Here is a 15,995-nt window from a genome sequence, read left to right as displayed (position 1 = left end):
TGTGTATATTGCTTTCCAGCATGTACATGTGAGCTGTCAAGCAATCACAACAAACTAGGCCTTCTGACCAATCAGATCAGAGTAAGGACACTTAAAAAATCTGAAATTATGAAAAAGGAGATGATTATGTAATGGATATAAAAATACTATAATAAAGTGTTTTTAGACTTTGGATAGCAGATCAAATTTGCAGCCTTTAAATTTAGGGCCACATTAATACAAATTAGCATGCAGGACAGCAATAAAATCCTCTTACTGTCAGAGGACTTATAACACAAGTAATTCGACATAGCAACAAGCATGCATGAGGGAGAGAGAGCTACATCCTAACAGGAAACAGCGCCTCTGCAGTGAATGAGCACGTGTGGGCCTGCACGGCAAACCTTTTGCCTTTTATTTCATATTATTTCACACACAACACAAACAAAAACCAGGTTATCATTGTTATGGACCACGATTTCTCAAATATGAGCAACTTAAACAGCTTGCTTTTAAATTAAACTCAGCTGTTTACCTCAGGCCTGCAACTATAGGTGGCCATAAGTCTCTCAGGGTGGGCCGGACATGATTAAGTGGATCATAATTTATTGAAAATGCTTCTTTTTTAAATCTGTTGTCCATTATTGAGTCATACATATGTGTAAACATTTTAATTAAATACATTTATTTTTAACTAAGCATAACCTCTATAATATTATGTTTATGGATGTATTTATTATATTCACAGGCTATCTGAAACATCCATGTTATATTGTCTAAAATAAATATGCAAAAAACATAAAGTGACGTCGGGTGATACTAAAAATATACCAGAGGACGCTCTATTTTGGTAGCACATCTCTGATAAATGCATCCAATACAAAGCGAAAGCATGCAATATACAGTGTAGTATCCTAATGCACGCGATTGAATACCTGATTTGGGATATGTGACGATCCATATGTCGCTACTTCTTAACGAAAAGTTGGCGATCTCGTCCATCTTGCCCCTGCAGAAGGGAGGTAGTCGAACTCCATGATGCTCGAAGTATTTGCTCTCGTATTCAATCGGAGTGCTCGGCGTGTCCACCTCGCTTTCCGCCATCCTCTCGAACGATCACAGCACGCAAAAAGCTCGAAGGGAACGCTTTTTAAAAAGATTTGTGGAGAAAAGCGCGCATTTGATATCCGCCAGCGCCTGATTGTTTAGCAGAGACGTGCTGCTTCGCGTGCGCCTTGACCTTCAGCCAATCAGACGCAGGAGAGATGATGTAATGGGATCCTCTCAGCATCAGCACCAGTCGTCGGGCGGTTCCTCCAGCGTTGTGTAAATAAACAGCACGTTTCTTGAGGTACAACTATAGAATGTTTGGATGCTGAGAGTGAGAACGTTGAATTCATTAGTGTTATTGCATTAGTGTGTACTATTTTTATCAGTTTCATCTAACGTCGGCTTTATTAAAGAGCCTATATTAACCGATTAAGTCATTAATTATGTATATGTACGATTTTTATTAACATACGTTGTTTGCAATTAGATTTTCTGAAATATGTTTTCAGTTTTTAAATTGTAGCTTTAGTCTTCGTAATTGTCAAATGTCTAATTAAATAGGATGTTTCAGAATCCAGCAGGAGATTGTTTGGCCGTTATATTTAGACTATTTACCCTACTACTATTCGTTTTACTTTTATTTATATATTCATCAAGCCAGTCAGAAAACATAAACATTGTATTAAAACCTTGAACTTGCTAACGCCATTGTAAAGCATTTTATTCTGTGCAATATTGCAATAAAGTTAGCATTTTGGGCCTTTCAATTTTAATTCACAATAACTCAACAGCTATTTTAAAGCATTAATTTAAATACACAATATGTTAATTAATGATAAAAGCCAATACTGTAGTGTTTCAAACTAATTAGCTACTGATAAATGCATTGGAAATTGGTGTTTTGTCGTTACAAATAAGAACTAAAATCTTCTCATTATACAAATAGCTGATAGGCTGTTTTAATACAAAGTGAACTTTGAAGAATTACATTTAAATAAAATAGCTGTACCCAAATCACATTTGTTTATTAATTCAATGCCATAAGAACAAGATGTATACATTTTCACAGTTTTCTGAAGGAGAGAAATAAAATAAAATAATATACATTTACATGAAATTACATGCTTTCAGAGCATTACAGGTCTTCAGTGCTTTTTTGTTGTGTGATAGTTATAAAAAGATCAACTTATATTTGAAGTCATTCACAAAACGTGAAAAGTTTCTTATTATCAGAATCAAACAGATCAAATAAACACATTTATACCCCTTTTCTTTTTAGTTAATAAACAATTCCAAATCTTTCCAAAATATTCTTATTTAAATGCAATGAAAAAATTATAAAATTAAGCTAATTTGTTTCTTTTTCTTGAACACAAAATTCACACATATATGAAATTAGTTTAGCAGGCAACAATCTATGAAGTTGTAAGACACTTTAATTTTGTTTTTATGCAGCTAACAAAGAGCATCCCTTTTAACCCTATTGTTTAAAAAAATCTATATTTTCAATGAAAATGTTTTCACTTTACTAAAATCACGTGACAATGTTTTGCAACCGTGTAACAATAAGCACCGCCCATTCATGAACTCGATGTCTGCGTTCTGATTTACTCCTCGGGGTAAAGTCTAAAAGGGATACAGCTGCGGATACGCACATAATTTTGTGTCACTGTATATTAATTAATAATTAATTAATAATACTTAATATTTTTTTACATTAATGTGAGAGTTATGTTTGAGATAGGGGTAGACGGTAATAAAATACTTTTAATGGGAAATTTAATAAATAATATGAATAAAACTCGGTATATTTAATATTTTTACATTACTTTGATGGCTGTGTTTAGGATTGGAGTAGGACTAGACGTTAATAAAATATTAATTTAAATGGGTAAATGAATAAATAATTTTCGGTAACTACCGCCCGCAGCTGTATCCCTTCTAGCAACCTCGGGGCTGCGGCTTATTTCCTATTGGCTGCTGTACTGGCAAAGGCAATGAACTCAAGAGCAAAACTCTGAACAACATCAACAACCGCTCCTTTCTGCACCGAGGCGAGCAAAACGCCTTTAAAAGACATGATAGTCTGAGATTTAGCCGCAGTCATGTTTGATTTGAAGGAAGGCTGGAATCTGTCGTTTGCCGGATGCGGGTTTTTGGGGATTTATCACATCGGTGTGGCGAGCTGTTTGCTGGAGCAGGCGCCCTATCTGATCCGCGGGGCCACGAAGATCTACGGAGCCTCGGCAGGGGCTCTTACTGCCTCCGTGCTCACTACAGAGGCTTGCATAGGTAATGCCACTGTATGTATGTATTGTATATTAAACAAAAAGTGCTCAGAAATTTTTTGTATGAAAAACTAAACATATAGCCTAATATAATGATGTAATATAACATGTAATATATTGATGTTTTTACAGGAGTATTTAATTTGAACATTTAGTTTTCAATTCTATTTAAATTTTCTTTTGAACTTTTTTATGGACCATTTTTATCAGTAATTATATATATATATATATATATATATATATATATATATATATATATATATATATATATATATATATATATATATATATATATATATATATATATATATATATATATATATATATATATATATATATATATATATATATATATATATATATATATATATATATATATATATATATATATATATATATATATATATATATATATATATATATATATATATATATATATATACTGTTTGAATTAATATTTCTATTTTTTATTTTTTTGTGAATATTTAGAAATATATTTTTTATATTTTTATATCTTCAGTTTTTATTGTTATTTGTAGTTTGTATTCATTTATTTATTTTGTATTTATATATTTATATTTAAAATAATCCTTTTATTTTCAGAAACTTTAGTTATTTATCTTTAACACTTACTGCCTCCATGCTCACTACTGAGTCTTTGTAGAAAGCTTACTTTCAATTTTGGTTTGATAGGAGATCAGTTGGATATGATGTGCAACTAATGAGGTTTAGGGTGGTGGGTAAGCTAATTAAATAATGATAAAGATATTATTTTTAAATATGTCATGTTTCTGTAAAACTATTGTAACATTTATGCAATATAGTTGCTGGAGTATTTAAATTTAACCTTCTATTTTCAGTTTTTAATATTCATTTCACTATTTTATAATGTAACTAATAGTTATTATTTGCACTTTTTAAAATAATAGTAAAGTAATAAAAAGGTAATCCTGGACAAGAGAAATTTGGCTTATTAATAGACAATTATACATTTGTACATACTATTTTCTTTCATTCATAATGCTGATGAAAGTCTATTTAATATAATCAAAATATGCATAAATTATTTAATATATATATATACATATATTGTTTAAATAATATATGCATATTTGTGAATATGTTTGTTAATATTCTGTAATAGATTTTTCTTTTTATATTTTCAGTTTTTATTTTATTGATTTTGCATTTATTTTATTTTTTCCCCATTTTTTTATTTAAGTTATTCATCCTGAACACTAATTTCAGTTTGTTGCCTTGGCAACATTTCTAATAGTCAGCAATGGGACATGAAGTCACTTCTCAGTTCAATACTATATAATTTTTGATATCTGCATCCTTTTTATTTATTGTCTTATTGGAAATTGATAAAACATGACTAAGCTCCTCATGTCTATGTGTCTGAGCAATAAAATGTTTTTTTGCATGTGTAATCCCGGAGCTGTCTCTATCGGGCATTTAAGCAAGAGCCATTTGGTCAATTTATACAAAAATATCATTGATAACAAACTAAAATGTAGTTTTTCCTTCCTAAAGCATTCAAGAATTGAGTTTATAAGAGGACTAACTGATTCTTAAACACTTAGATAATGTTTATATACTTTTGCATGACTTCTTTCTTTCACTTTCGTGTTATATCTGAACGAGAAAGCTGATTCAGGTGCTAATCAACCTTTGGTTTATTACGTATGTTCAGAGGTTGTGTGTTATAGTAAGAGCAAAGATGAAAAATAACATATTATATCTGTATTACATTTCATATTTGTTCATTTCATGTTCTTGAAAATCTTCTTGTGGGTTGTTTAATTAATTATTTGTGTGTGTGTGTTTTCACCTATGTAGAGAAATGTTGTGAAGACGTCATCAATGTTGCCAAGGAGGCACGCAAGCGTAATCTGGGCCCTTTGCACCCAACATTCAACATAGTCAAGGTGATACGTGGAGGCCTGTATCGCGACCTGCCGTCCAATGCGCACACACTCTCTTCTGGACGACTCTGTGTTTCGCTCACACGCGTCATGGATGGCCAAAACGTCCTGGTGTCTGACTTCAGCTCCAAAGAGGAGCTCATCCAGGTTAGGGCATCTTGCTTGCATAGAAACAGCTGGGAATGGGATTTTCTGCCTACTTGCAGATCTTCCTTTTATATGCCTTTATCTACATGATGATGATGAGGGTTATAACATGAGCTCATGCTAATTATATATCATCCGATTAAATACTTTCAAGATGATGTCATAACTTTTGTTTTTTTAAAGAAGCATCAGACAAATCCTCATTCATGCTCATTTATTAAATATTCATCTTTTTTCACTTAGTAAGAGCTAAATAATAATAATAATATTTATCTATATAAGCTGGGGCAGCATGGTGGATCAGTGGTTAGCACTGTCGCCCTACAGCAAGGAGGTCGCTGGTTCGAGTCCCGGCTGGGCCAGTTGGCATTTCTGTGTGGAGTTTGCATGTTCTCCGTGTATTGGCATTGGTTTGCTCCGGGTGCTCCAATTTTCCCCATAGTCCAAAGATATGCGGTATAGGTGAATTGAATAAACTAAATTGTCCGTTGTGTGTGTGTGTGTGTGTGTGTGTGTGTGTGTGTGTGTGTGTGAATGAGTGTGTATGGGTGTTTCCCAGTACTGGGTAACAGCTGGAAGGGCATCTGCTGCGTAAACAATATACTGGAATAGTTGGCGGTTCATTCCGCTGTAGCGACCCCTAAAATAGAAGCTAAGCCGAAGGAAAATGAATATATAAACTGAAAAATAATGTACAAAAAATGGCATTTTCTTTCTCTGCCTATTCTTAAAAATTGTGCAAACTTGGCATTGCTATTAACCAAAACTAAAAGTATTAAAATTAATTAACTGAAATAAAAAAAACATTAGAAGAACATAAAGAAAGTTATAAGTGTTGCTTTTGCAGCTAAATGAAATAAATATAACATTAAAATACATAAAACTTAACTTAAAAAATAATTAATGTTAAATATAAATATTTCCCTTTAAAAATTATATAAAAAAAACAAGATTACATTTTTTGGGAATTAATAGAATATATATATAATTATAAAGTTTTAATTTTATATATATATAATTATATAAAAGATAATTCCATATATATTTTTAGTAATAAAAAAAGAGTAATATTGTAGTAGTATTACAAATAATGCTAAAATGTCACTGATTTCTCTCTGGTTCTTATTTTGTATATGCAAATTTAGTCATCGGAATGCAAGTGTTTATTCAATATGCATTACCTTTCAATCTGATCTCAACAGACTTCTTAAAACCATTCTAACTTTCACATAATATTACTGTATTTTTAAGGTGAATAAATAAATATTACTTTTTGCATGCCTCATTTTATCCCTCACATCGCTTTGGAATAAATTCATTCATTTTCTTTTCGGCTTAATCCCTTTTTTAATCTGGGGTCGCCGCAGCAGAATGAACCACCAACTTATCCAGCATATGTTTTATGCAGCGAATACCCTTCCAGCTGCAACCCATCACTAGGAAACACCAGAGATAGTGAATCTCAATGGGACATTGGTTAAATAAGTTTGGAGTAACAATGGAGACATTGGAGTAAATAAGTGAAGTTTTATAAACTAACTAATAAGGAGCACGTGATATGATTGAGCATGGCTGGATTCTCATCTGTAATCAGTAATAATCCAATCAGATTGATCCAAGCTTACAATAAGTTGACCGACTTTACCCTACTGCATTATCTTCGTTTTGGAAGAATCCCTCCTTTCACCCCATCCTCCCTTTTTTAAGGGAAGCTCTCAAGACCTACCCGATCTAGGACCCCCGTTATATGCTTATTGACCAGGCTGGAGCCTTGGGCTCAGTTATTTCCGAGCTCAGGGTTCTCTCCCAAGACAGCATGCCAAACCTACTATTAACGGCAAGCAAATCTAAATGTGAACATTTGAAATAAAACTAATAAATGTTTCCAGGTTGTTGTTTTTTTGTTGTTGCTTTTTTCAATGCAATAATTTAAAAGGTCAAGGTCAGCACTTGTTAAATAATTACTTTATATTTCTTAATTTCACATTGTTTGGACTTAAATAACACAAACATTTCGGTATTCTTTAAATGCACACACAGGGCCAATTTCTGCTCTGTGTTCACGTTTATTTCCTCTCAATTTCTAGGCTCTCATCTGTAGCTGTTTCATTCCTGTATATTGCGGTTTAATCCCTCCTGCCTTCCGTGGTGTGGTAAGTGTTAAAGCTCACAACAAGTCATTTTTTTTAATGAGGCGCTCTATGAGGAAACACGGCCAAAATATTTGGCTTCATTTCAATATGGGAGAATTAGGACATTTCAGCAGGAGTTCAAAGAATTCGGTCACTGGGGCACAGTAAATTAGCCTGAATAAGAGGATTAAATATGCTTGCTGTTTCAGGTATTCTTGATTAATTGTTATTACTAAGTAAATCTGCTAATAGCCCACCCTCCACTCATTTTTCAGAACATTGTGTACTTTGTACTTTGGAAAGGAGATGTCAATGTATAGAAATAGCAGAGAGGTGGAACAGTTCACATGTCTGTTTATCTTTAGTTACAGCTGACTACTGGTTATTGTTTAGTTCCTGGACTTTATATTTACCATGACTTTCTTTGAAACATCAAAACCAGATTAATAAATGCATCAAAACTATGAGATTTAGCTTGTGGTTCATTGAGTGATTTTAGTTGTGAAGTTGGCAAATAAAGGATGTTATGTAAGTCTAATGGTCTGATCACTCCACTGGTTTACTGCTGGTCAGTTCTGAATCGGACCACTCTGAGATTATAATGCAACAGCCTGCAAATGCCAATGTCTTGGCGTATTACAAATAATTTCCCCCTTAGGGATCTATTAAGAACTGGGAAGCTAGAATTGTGCTTTTAGGTTTGTAAATGTGAAGTGGTTTCCATTGATGTGTATTTAAATATTTAATTTAATGTACAATATTTAAATGTAGTAATGTAAAAAATGTGTAATATTTATTATTGATAAATAAATTATTGAACTATTACTATGGCGGTTCCATAAATGATGTTTTTGAATTTTAATAGTTTGTCAAGCCTAAAATGAACAAGAGACAGATTTTTATTTGTATTTATTTAATTAATTATTTAAATAACTTATTTATTTATTCATTTATTCATTAAATTATTTTTTAATTATGTTCAAACCTGTATTTTCTATTATTGATTATTGTAGATTTTATTAATAGTTATACATTTTATTTATTTATTCATTTATTTAATTATGTTGTCATTATGTTTAAACCAGCATTTTCTAGTATAGATTATTGATTGTTGCAGAATTTTTAGTAGTTATACGTTTTATTTATTTATTTTATTTATTTATTCATTTAATTATTATTTAATAATGTTCAAACCATTATTCTCTAATATTGATTATTGATTATTGCAGATTTTATTAGTAGGTTTACATTTTATTTATTTATTTATTTAATCATTCATTCATTTATTTATTTATTCATTTATTTAATTACTTTTTAATTATGTTTAAACCAGTATTTTATAGTATTTATTATTGTAGATTTTATTAATAGTTATACATTTTATTTATTTGTTTGTTTATTTATTTATTTATTTATTTATTCATTCATTTATTCATTTAATTATGTTTTATTTATGCTTAAACCAGTATTTTCTAGTATTGAATATTGATTATTGCAGATTTTAATAATAGTTATACATTTTGTTTATTTATTTATTTAATCATTCATTAATGTATTCATTTATTTAATTACTTTTTAATTATGCTTAAACCAGTATTTTCTAGTATTGATTATTGATTATTGTAGTTTTTATTAACAGTTAAATTTTTTTCTGAGCAAAAATCTATCTACACGTTTACTATTATTAATCAAAGAATCATGATCACATTTTGGATGACTTGCTTCAAAACCACTATGTATTAAAACAAGTCAGCAAGTCGGGATTTTAATAATTGTAAATATAATTCAACTTAGTATCATGACTTATTTATAAACGTGTTTTAAATTTGTTGTTATAAAAGTTCATCTCCTATTTGTTTCACCAATAGTTTGATATTTTATTTACCTAATTTGACACTTGACTTCTGCTAATTGAATTTGATTTGTTTTCATTGTTCTGATCAGATAATAATAATGAGTGAGACTTAAAACACAAAAACCTTCCACTTTTTTTGTCTCCTCAGCGTTATGTGGACGGCGGCATCAGTGATAATCTGCCCCAGTCAGAGCTGAAGAACACCATCACTGTTTCTCCATTCTCTGGAGAGAGCGACATCTGTCCAAAAGACAATTCCACCAGCTTCCACGAACTGCGTTTCACAAACACCAGCATTCAATTCAATCTGGACAACGCGTACAGACTGAGCAAGGCCCTGTTTCCCCCAGAGCCTAAAGTAAGAACACACACTGATTTCTTTTATCTTTGCCATGATGACAGTACGTAATATTTTCTAGATATTTTTCAGTATACTGGTATTTAGCTTAAAGTGTCATTTAAAGGCTTAACTAGGTTAATTAGGCAGGTTAGGGTAATTAGGCAAGTCATTGTATAACAATAGCTTAAGAGGGCTATTAATATTGACCTTAAAATGGTTTAAAAACTGCTTTCATTGTAGCCGAACAATAAACAAATAAGACTTTCTCCAGTAGAAAAAATATTATAGGGTATTTAGGCTAAACATAACTTAAAAAAATCTGAGGAGAGCTAATAATTTTGATTTCAACTATACGTACACACACACACACACACGTGCCTGAGAGTGATTTACATGAGCAGTTACACAATCCTCCTTCTTTATTACGCCTTTGAGAAGCATGTGCTGGTAAATACCTCACATTTGTGGATATGTTTGCTGTCAGATTAGCAGTTTCACTTTAATACAGAGTTGGCCAAAGACCTCAAACATGTGTTGAAAGTGTAAAACCCCTTTTCCTAATGCAAACTTCTGCACTTCTGGCCACTAAGCAATTCACTTGGGGTGCAAGTTTAAAGGCTTACTTATTACTTATCCTGTCAACAAGAGCAAACAGTACACGTGTGTTCCTGAGGTTTTTGTTTAGAACATTTGAACAGAAGGTCTATTTAGCATTGCAAAATCCTATATTGTATTTAAGAATTTCTTTATGGTGGTTTTCTTGCTTGTTTTGTCTCAGGCATTTTCTTTTCATGCATTATAATGCTGCAATAAAACCATTATAATGGTATAATGCAACAATATAATGTAATATTAAATTATAATTCAATATCATGGGTTTTACTTTGAGTTTGATGTTATTTTGACCGCATTGAAAAGTAAATACTACTCTACTGTAAATCATGTTAAAAAAAAACAGTATGTGAGCCAATTATTATGTCTGAAATCGTAGTATTTTATATATATTTTTATCTAGAAATATTATTTAGTTCCATTCCTCCCAATATTCCTATACTGCATATACTGTAGATCACAACATGTAAAATGCGCTGTCAAATTCAACACTAGTGCATGATCTGACAATATATGATTAGTATAGACACACTTACAGCGTCTTTACAGCTGACTGACACATTAATGCATAGGCATTTGGGAGGCATACTAACACACTATAAATAGCGATTAGTTACTTTAAATAAGCGAGTAAACACTTTGCCTCAAATAGAACCTCAAATAGAAGTTGATTTTACTTTAAAAAGTCAGTAAACCCATTGACTTAACTTTTATAATTATGCACATAGTTTGTTTACTTATTAATTAGGTAGCTCTCTTTTCTAAAGCAAAGTCAACTAATCACTTTTACAGTGTATTTCAAACTGTGCCATTGATTTCATTTTATGCTGTTAAATTTTGTAGCTCCTCCTATTGTTCTAGAAGAATCTTTTACAAATGTGATTTACATTTTTCTTTCTCTAATGCTGTAAACTTTTTTTTTTTTAATGGGTAAATATCATATTGGCTGCACGGTGGCACAGTGGGTAGCGCTGTCGCCTCACAGCAAGAAGGTCGCTGCTTCAAGCCTCGGCTGGGTCAGTTGGCATTTCTGTGTGGAGTTTGCATGTTCTCTCCGTGTTTGTGTAGGTTTTCTCATGGTGCTCAACATTCCCCCACAGTTCAAATACATGCGCGATAGGTGAATTGGGTAAGCTAAAATTGTCCATAGAGTATGTGTGTGAGGGAGAGTGTATGGGTGTTCCCTAGTGACGGGTTGCAGCTGAAAGGGCATCCGCTGCATAAAACATATACTGTATAAGTTGGCGGTTCATTCCGCTGTGGCGACCCCAGATATGACAAAAAGAAAATGAATGAAAGAATGAAATATTATATTTATTCTTGTAGAGGGGAAAAACTGCAGGCCCTTTTTTAAGTGTTTTCTTTCTGAGGTAGGGAAAATGGCTCAAAGCTTCAAATACTTCATTCGTTCATTTTCCTTCAGCTTAGTCCCTGTATTCATCAGTAGTTGCCACAGCCGAATGAACCGCCAACTTATGCAGCTGCACCCCTGTACTGGGGAACATCCATTCATACTCATTCACACACAAATACTGTGGGGTAAACCAGAGCACCTGGAGGAAACCCACGGAGAGAACATGCAAACTCCACACAGAAACGCCAACTGGTCCGGCCAGGACTTGAACCAGAAACCTTCTTGCTGTAAGGCGACAGTGCTAAAGACTGAGCCACTGCGCCATCTGCTTAAAATATTTAAGAAACTAAAATTAAATATAAAAAACTGAAGCTCTTTGTACTTCAATTTCAAAATATTTATTATTATAGTGTTTTTTTCCTGTGATGTATATCTTATCCACTGCTCCTTGCTCTTTGTTGCTGTTGTTATAATTGTTACTTTTTTAGTAGAACATTTTTATATTTTTTAATGGTAAATGTGCCTTGCGGTGTTTATCGTTTCCTGTTTTGTGATGTACAATTTTGCAACAATTAATTAAAAAAAAAAAACGTAGCTTTGCAGATCTTATACATGCACAAACACTCTAGACATTACAAAGCATTATTTAATGTATTCAGCTACTGCCATTTTTGAATCACTGATTAAATCCTGGTTCTGTTTTTGGCAGGTGCTGGCAGAGATGTGTCAGAGCGGGTATAAAGACGCCCTACGGTTTCTCCAGGAAAACAGTGAGCGCTCTTTATCTCTAGTATATCTTTTATCTCCGATTGTTCATTTATGATTTATGCCTACTACGATACGTGCCTGTGGTGCAGAAGATAACCCAGGGATGTGTCTTTGTAGATTTGCTACAGGCAGCATGTCCAGGAGTAGACATGGCTCTGATTCAGGCCACACCAACCTGCTGCTGCCCTGGGAAGAAGAATCCAGTGGTGGAGGAAACGACCAAGGAGTGGGTCTTGCGGAGGCTCCGGCTCTTGAGGAAACACCACTGGTGGCTGGATGAACAGATTGTTGATAACCTGCCAACACCTATTAAGAAAGGTAGTTGAGAAATGTTTCCATGTACATATTAATTTGGCTGCATGTTTTGAGATATTGGCAATTAATGAAAATACCAAGAAATACAAATAAAGTGATAAATCAACAACATTTATTATTATTATTATTATTATTATTATCAGTAGTAGTAGTATCAGTATTAGTATTATTAGTATTATATTTATAAAATTTTTGTACAAGCATTTAAGTTATTAAATAATGTACGTATGTGTGTATGTATGTAAACTATTTTATTATCATACTATATCATGTGCATATTTTTTGTTTGCAGTTTTTTGCGACGCCTGCAGAGAAAAGCACGGTCTGCTGGCACAGGTGACTGGTTTGCTGCCAGTGCGTGTGGCATCTTATATGCTGTTGCCGTACACACTGCCAGTGGAATCCGCTTATTCTGCAGCTCAGAGGTCAATACCAGCACTTCATTTCTCTGTTAATCACACTATTAACACTTTGGGGGAAAGTATGATTTTTTTTAATATGTTTTGGGAAAGAAATGTATTTCCTATTCAGCAAGGTTTGAAAGTACAGTAATTATTTTTATTACTTATAGTAAATAATTTTTTGAGCATCAGTTGATCATATTAGAGGATCATGCATGTGACACTGAACACTGGAGTAAATATGCTTTGAATTTACAGGCATTGCGTATTCTTTATACATTATAGTACACATGAAATCAAAACTAACCATGTGATTTTGTTAGCTCACATTGCTAGTTTTGTGGTGAACAATACGTCTGTGCAAGTCTTTAAGCAAAACAAGTAGTTTGCCCCTTTAAACCTTAATTAAAATCTGGAAATACACTTCCTGTTTGTTTTTAGTTAAATTCTCAGATTAGGTATGGGGCGGGGTTAGCATACTTAACCACGCCTCTCTAGCTGTCTGTTTTGACAGCGCTATAAGAAAAAGCAAAATGGTGAGCAGGAGGTGTCTTTGATAGGTTATAATAACTCTCCCGAAACCGTTTTCCTAATCATTCAGAATGAAATGCCTCTGGGTGGACGCCACAGTGTTTTAACTTTTGTATCGTTTACATTTAAAAGGTTTTGGGAGTGGATCCCAGAAGTCCCTGCGGATGTGCGCTGGCTTACTGAGGTGGCAGGAGGTGTTTACAGATTGGCTTGGAAAGGTGCAGCATCAGAAGCAAACAGGTAAGACCCCTCAGGAATCATTCATCTGTTAAACATCTGTACTTTCACAAAAAAACAACAACACACGTTCATTTGATTTATTTTTGCTTTGTAGCATTGCAAGTCTTTACTCTAATTTGTTATCAATGTAATACATTTTACAAGCAAATTTAGGCAATCTCAAGGCATTGTTGAAATTCCCTCTAATTCATTTGGTGTTTTAGAAACGTTTGTTATTATCAATTATCTGTTAATATCAGTGCTGTTATCAATGATGAACAGTTTTATGCCTTACAATTTTGTAAATATTGCTGAATAGGAAGTTCACAGTAAGTATTTTCAGGAGTTTATTCAAAAGACAAAACAAGCCACAGAGCAATTATTTAATGGCAAATAATGAATGCATACAAATGCAAAAATAATTAATAAATCCAATTTATTAAGTCCAAGTTTTCTACATGTAAAAGTGTATGTGACAAATAAAAGCTTTTCATTATCATCATCATCATCATCAAATGCATAAAACTGACACCTTGCACAAGTTTTTATTTGCAATGTCATCTAGTGTACTTATAATAGTTAAAATACTTTTAATAATGTTAGATAATTTTTTATTTTATTTTATGTGATTTTATAAACTAATGCTATTTACTGGTTATTCATTATGGTATTCATGTTGTTGGCTTATTAGCTGCCTATTATTAAGATATGAACTGTTCATTAGTAGTTATAAAGTAGGATCTTATTCTGCATCCCTAATCCTACCCAAAACCTAAACCGAGCTTCTACCTTACTATTAATAAACAGCTACTTAGTAGTTTATTAATCTCATAGTGTTAGTTATTAATTTCTTAATACCATTAATTGTGACCTTAACTAAAGGGTTAATATAATTTATGATTGCATTTTGAATCTGTAAATGATTGTTTTGTGGTGTAGAATTGGTGTTTAGCTTTGATATAAGCAACAAAATTAAACTAACAGCCTAATAAGCAATGAGAGATCCCAATTAAGTTTCCCAATACTGGGTTGCAGCTGGAAGGGCATCCACAGCGTAAAACATATGCCAGAGTAGTTAGTGGTTCATTCCACTGTGATAAATCAGGGACTAAGCCAAAGGAAAATGAATGAATGAGTCCAAATTACAATTGTGTTTTATATTGTTTAGCGGCGCCCCCTTGAGAAGATGTGTTAGTGAACCACCAATGGCGGATTTACAGATGCCCATCAAGGACTGCGCTGGACACATACCTCATTCTGCAAGCACCCTTGATAGTTACAAATGGACTTTTCCTAACAACATCCATACAACTTCCTCTATCGACTGTCCAGAAAGTCCTGTCAGTGAGCCCAGGCAGATGAGTTTCTTTGTTGGCTCACCAAATAATTAAGAGAAGCAAATGGACCAATGCTGGGGCTTAGTAAATATACATGTATACATGACTGCCCTGGTTATATACAAGTCATTCTGCATATTTGGGCAGTGGGAAAGACAGTTTGGGTAGACAAAATCTTTGGAATCCAGCGCCGAGTGTAAATATACATGACATGTCAAGCACTCCTATTGTGACATTTTGGACGTTCTCCAAATGTGCCTTTCGTCTTTATTCAGAACCAAAGATGTGTTGATCTGTTGTATCAGCCTATGTACTGTGGACAGTTTATGCCAGAGTTTACATTGCAAGTGGTGCTAATACTTCTCTGCGACCTCAGAATACTTTAATATGTGCCATAGAAGTCCATGCCACAAATAAATAGATTTATACAATGAATCTTGCTTTTGATATACTGGGATATGAATTGACCGTCATTGTTTGCCCCTTCACAGCACTTTCCTGGCAAATTAGAAAGAATATTTAAAAGAAAAAATCTACTGAAGACAGAATGTGTTGCTATTTAAGAAGTACATAATGTTAACTTTCATGTAACACCTGGGGAAATGCTTTTCTGTATTGATATGTTTGTCTGACAAATGTGCACAATTATTTTATTGATTGTTGTTAAAAATATTGTGATTTAAAGTGACTCTTGCCTGAATTATTTAATCGTTAAAAATAAACTAAATTAATAAATCGA

The 15,995-nt window shown here is 32.8% G+C and overlaps 2 protein-coding genes across 7 annotated transcripts in view; one reads left to right on the top strand and one right to left on the bottom strand.

Annotated features, from left to right (window-relative positions):
• sult4a1 (sulfotransferase family 4A, member 1) overlaps window positions 1–1,227 on the bottom strand; it is a 13,562-nt gene extending 12,335 nt beyond the window's left edge. The window contains exon 1 of one of the 2 annotated variants that reach the window (XR_015482186.2): window positions 915–1,227. Coding sequence is in view for 1 of the 2 variants with exons in the window: in NM_001040244.1 (NP_001035334.1) it covers window positions 915–1,083 (169 nt within the window). In the remaining variant the exon portion in view is untranslated. The remainder of the gene's footprint in view (window positions 1–914) is intronic. The other variant, NM_001040244.1, reaches the window with a different exon arrangement.
• pnpla3 (patatin-like phospholipase domain containing 3) overlaps window positions 1–15,995 on the top strand; it is a 20,890-nt gene extending 4,895 nt beyond the window's left edge. The window contains 9 exon segments of one of the 5 annotated variants that reach the window (NM_001442326.1): window positions 3,026–3,321; window positions 5,244–5,392; window positions 7,480–7,545; window positions 9,528–9,737; window positions 12,395–12,455; window positions 12,571–12,771; window positions 13,061–13,193; window positions 13,833–13,940; window positions 15,088–15,993. In NM_001442326.1, the coding sequence (NP_001429255.1) occupies window positions 3,135–3,321; window positions 5,244–5,392; window positions 7,480–7,545; window positions 9,528–9,737; window positions 12,395–12,455; window positions 12,571–12,771; window positions 13,061–13,193; window positions 13,833–13,940; window positions 15,088–15,310 (1,338 nt within the window). In that variant the 5' untranslated portion in view covers window positions 3,026–3,134 and the 3' untranslated portion in view covers window positions 15,311–15,993. 5 annotated transcript variants of the gene reach the window in all.

This window comes from Danio rerio, chromosome 4, assembly GCF_052040795.2.
Source record: "Danio rerio strain M-AB ecotype USA chromosome 4, GRCz13ab, whole genome shotgun sequence".
Classification (NCBI taxonomy): domain Eukaryota; kingdom Metazoa; phylum Chordata; class Actinopteri; order Cypriniformes; family Danionidae; genus Danio; species Danio rerio.
The sequence above is the reverse complement of the archived record's forward strand: the minus strand, read 5'-3'. Positions and strand labels throughout refer to the sequence as shown.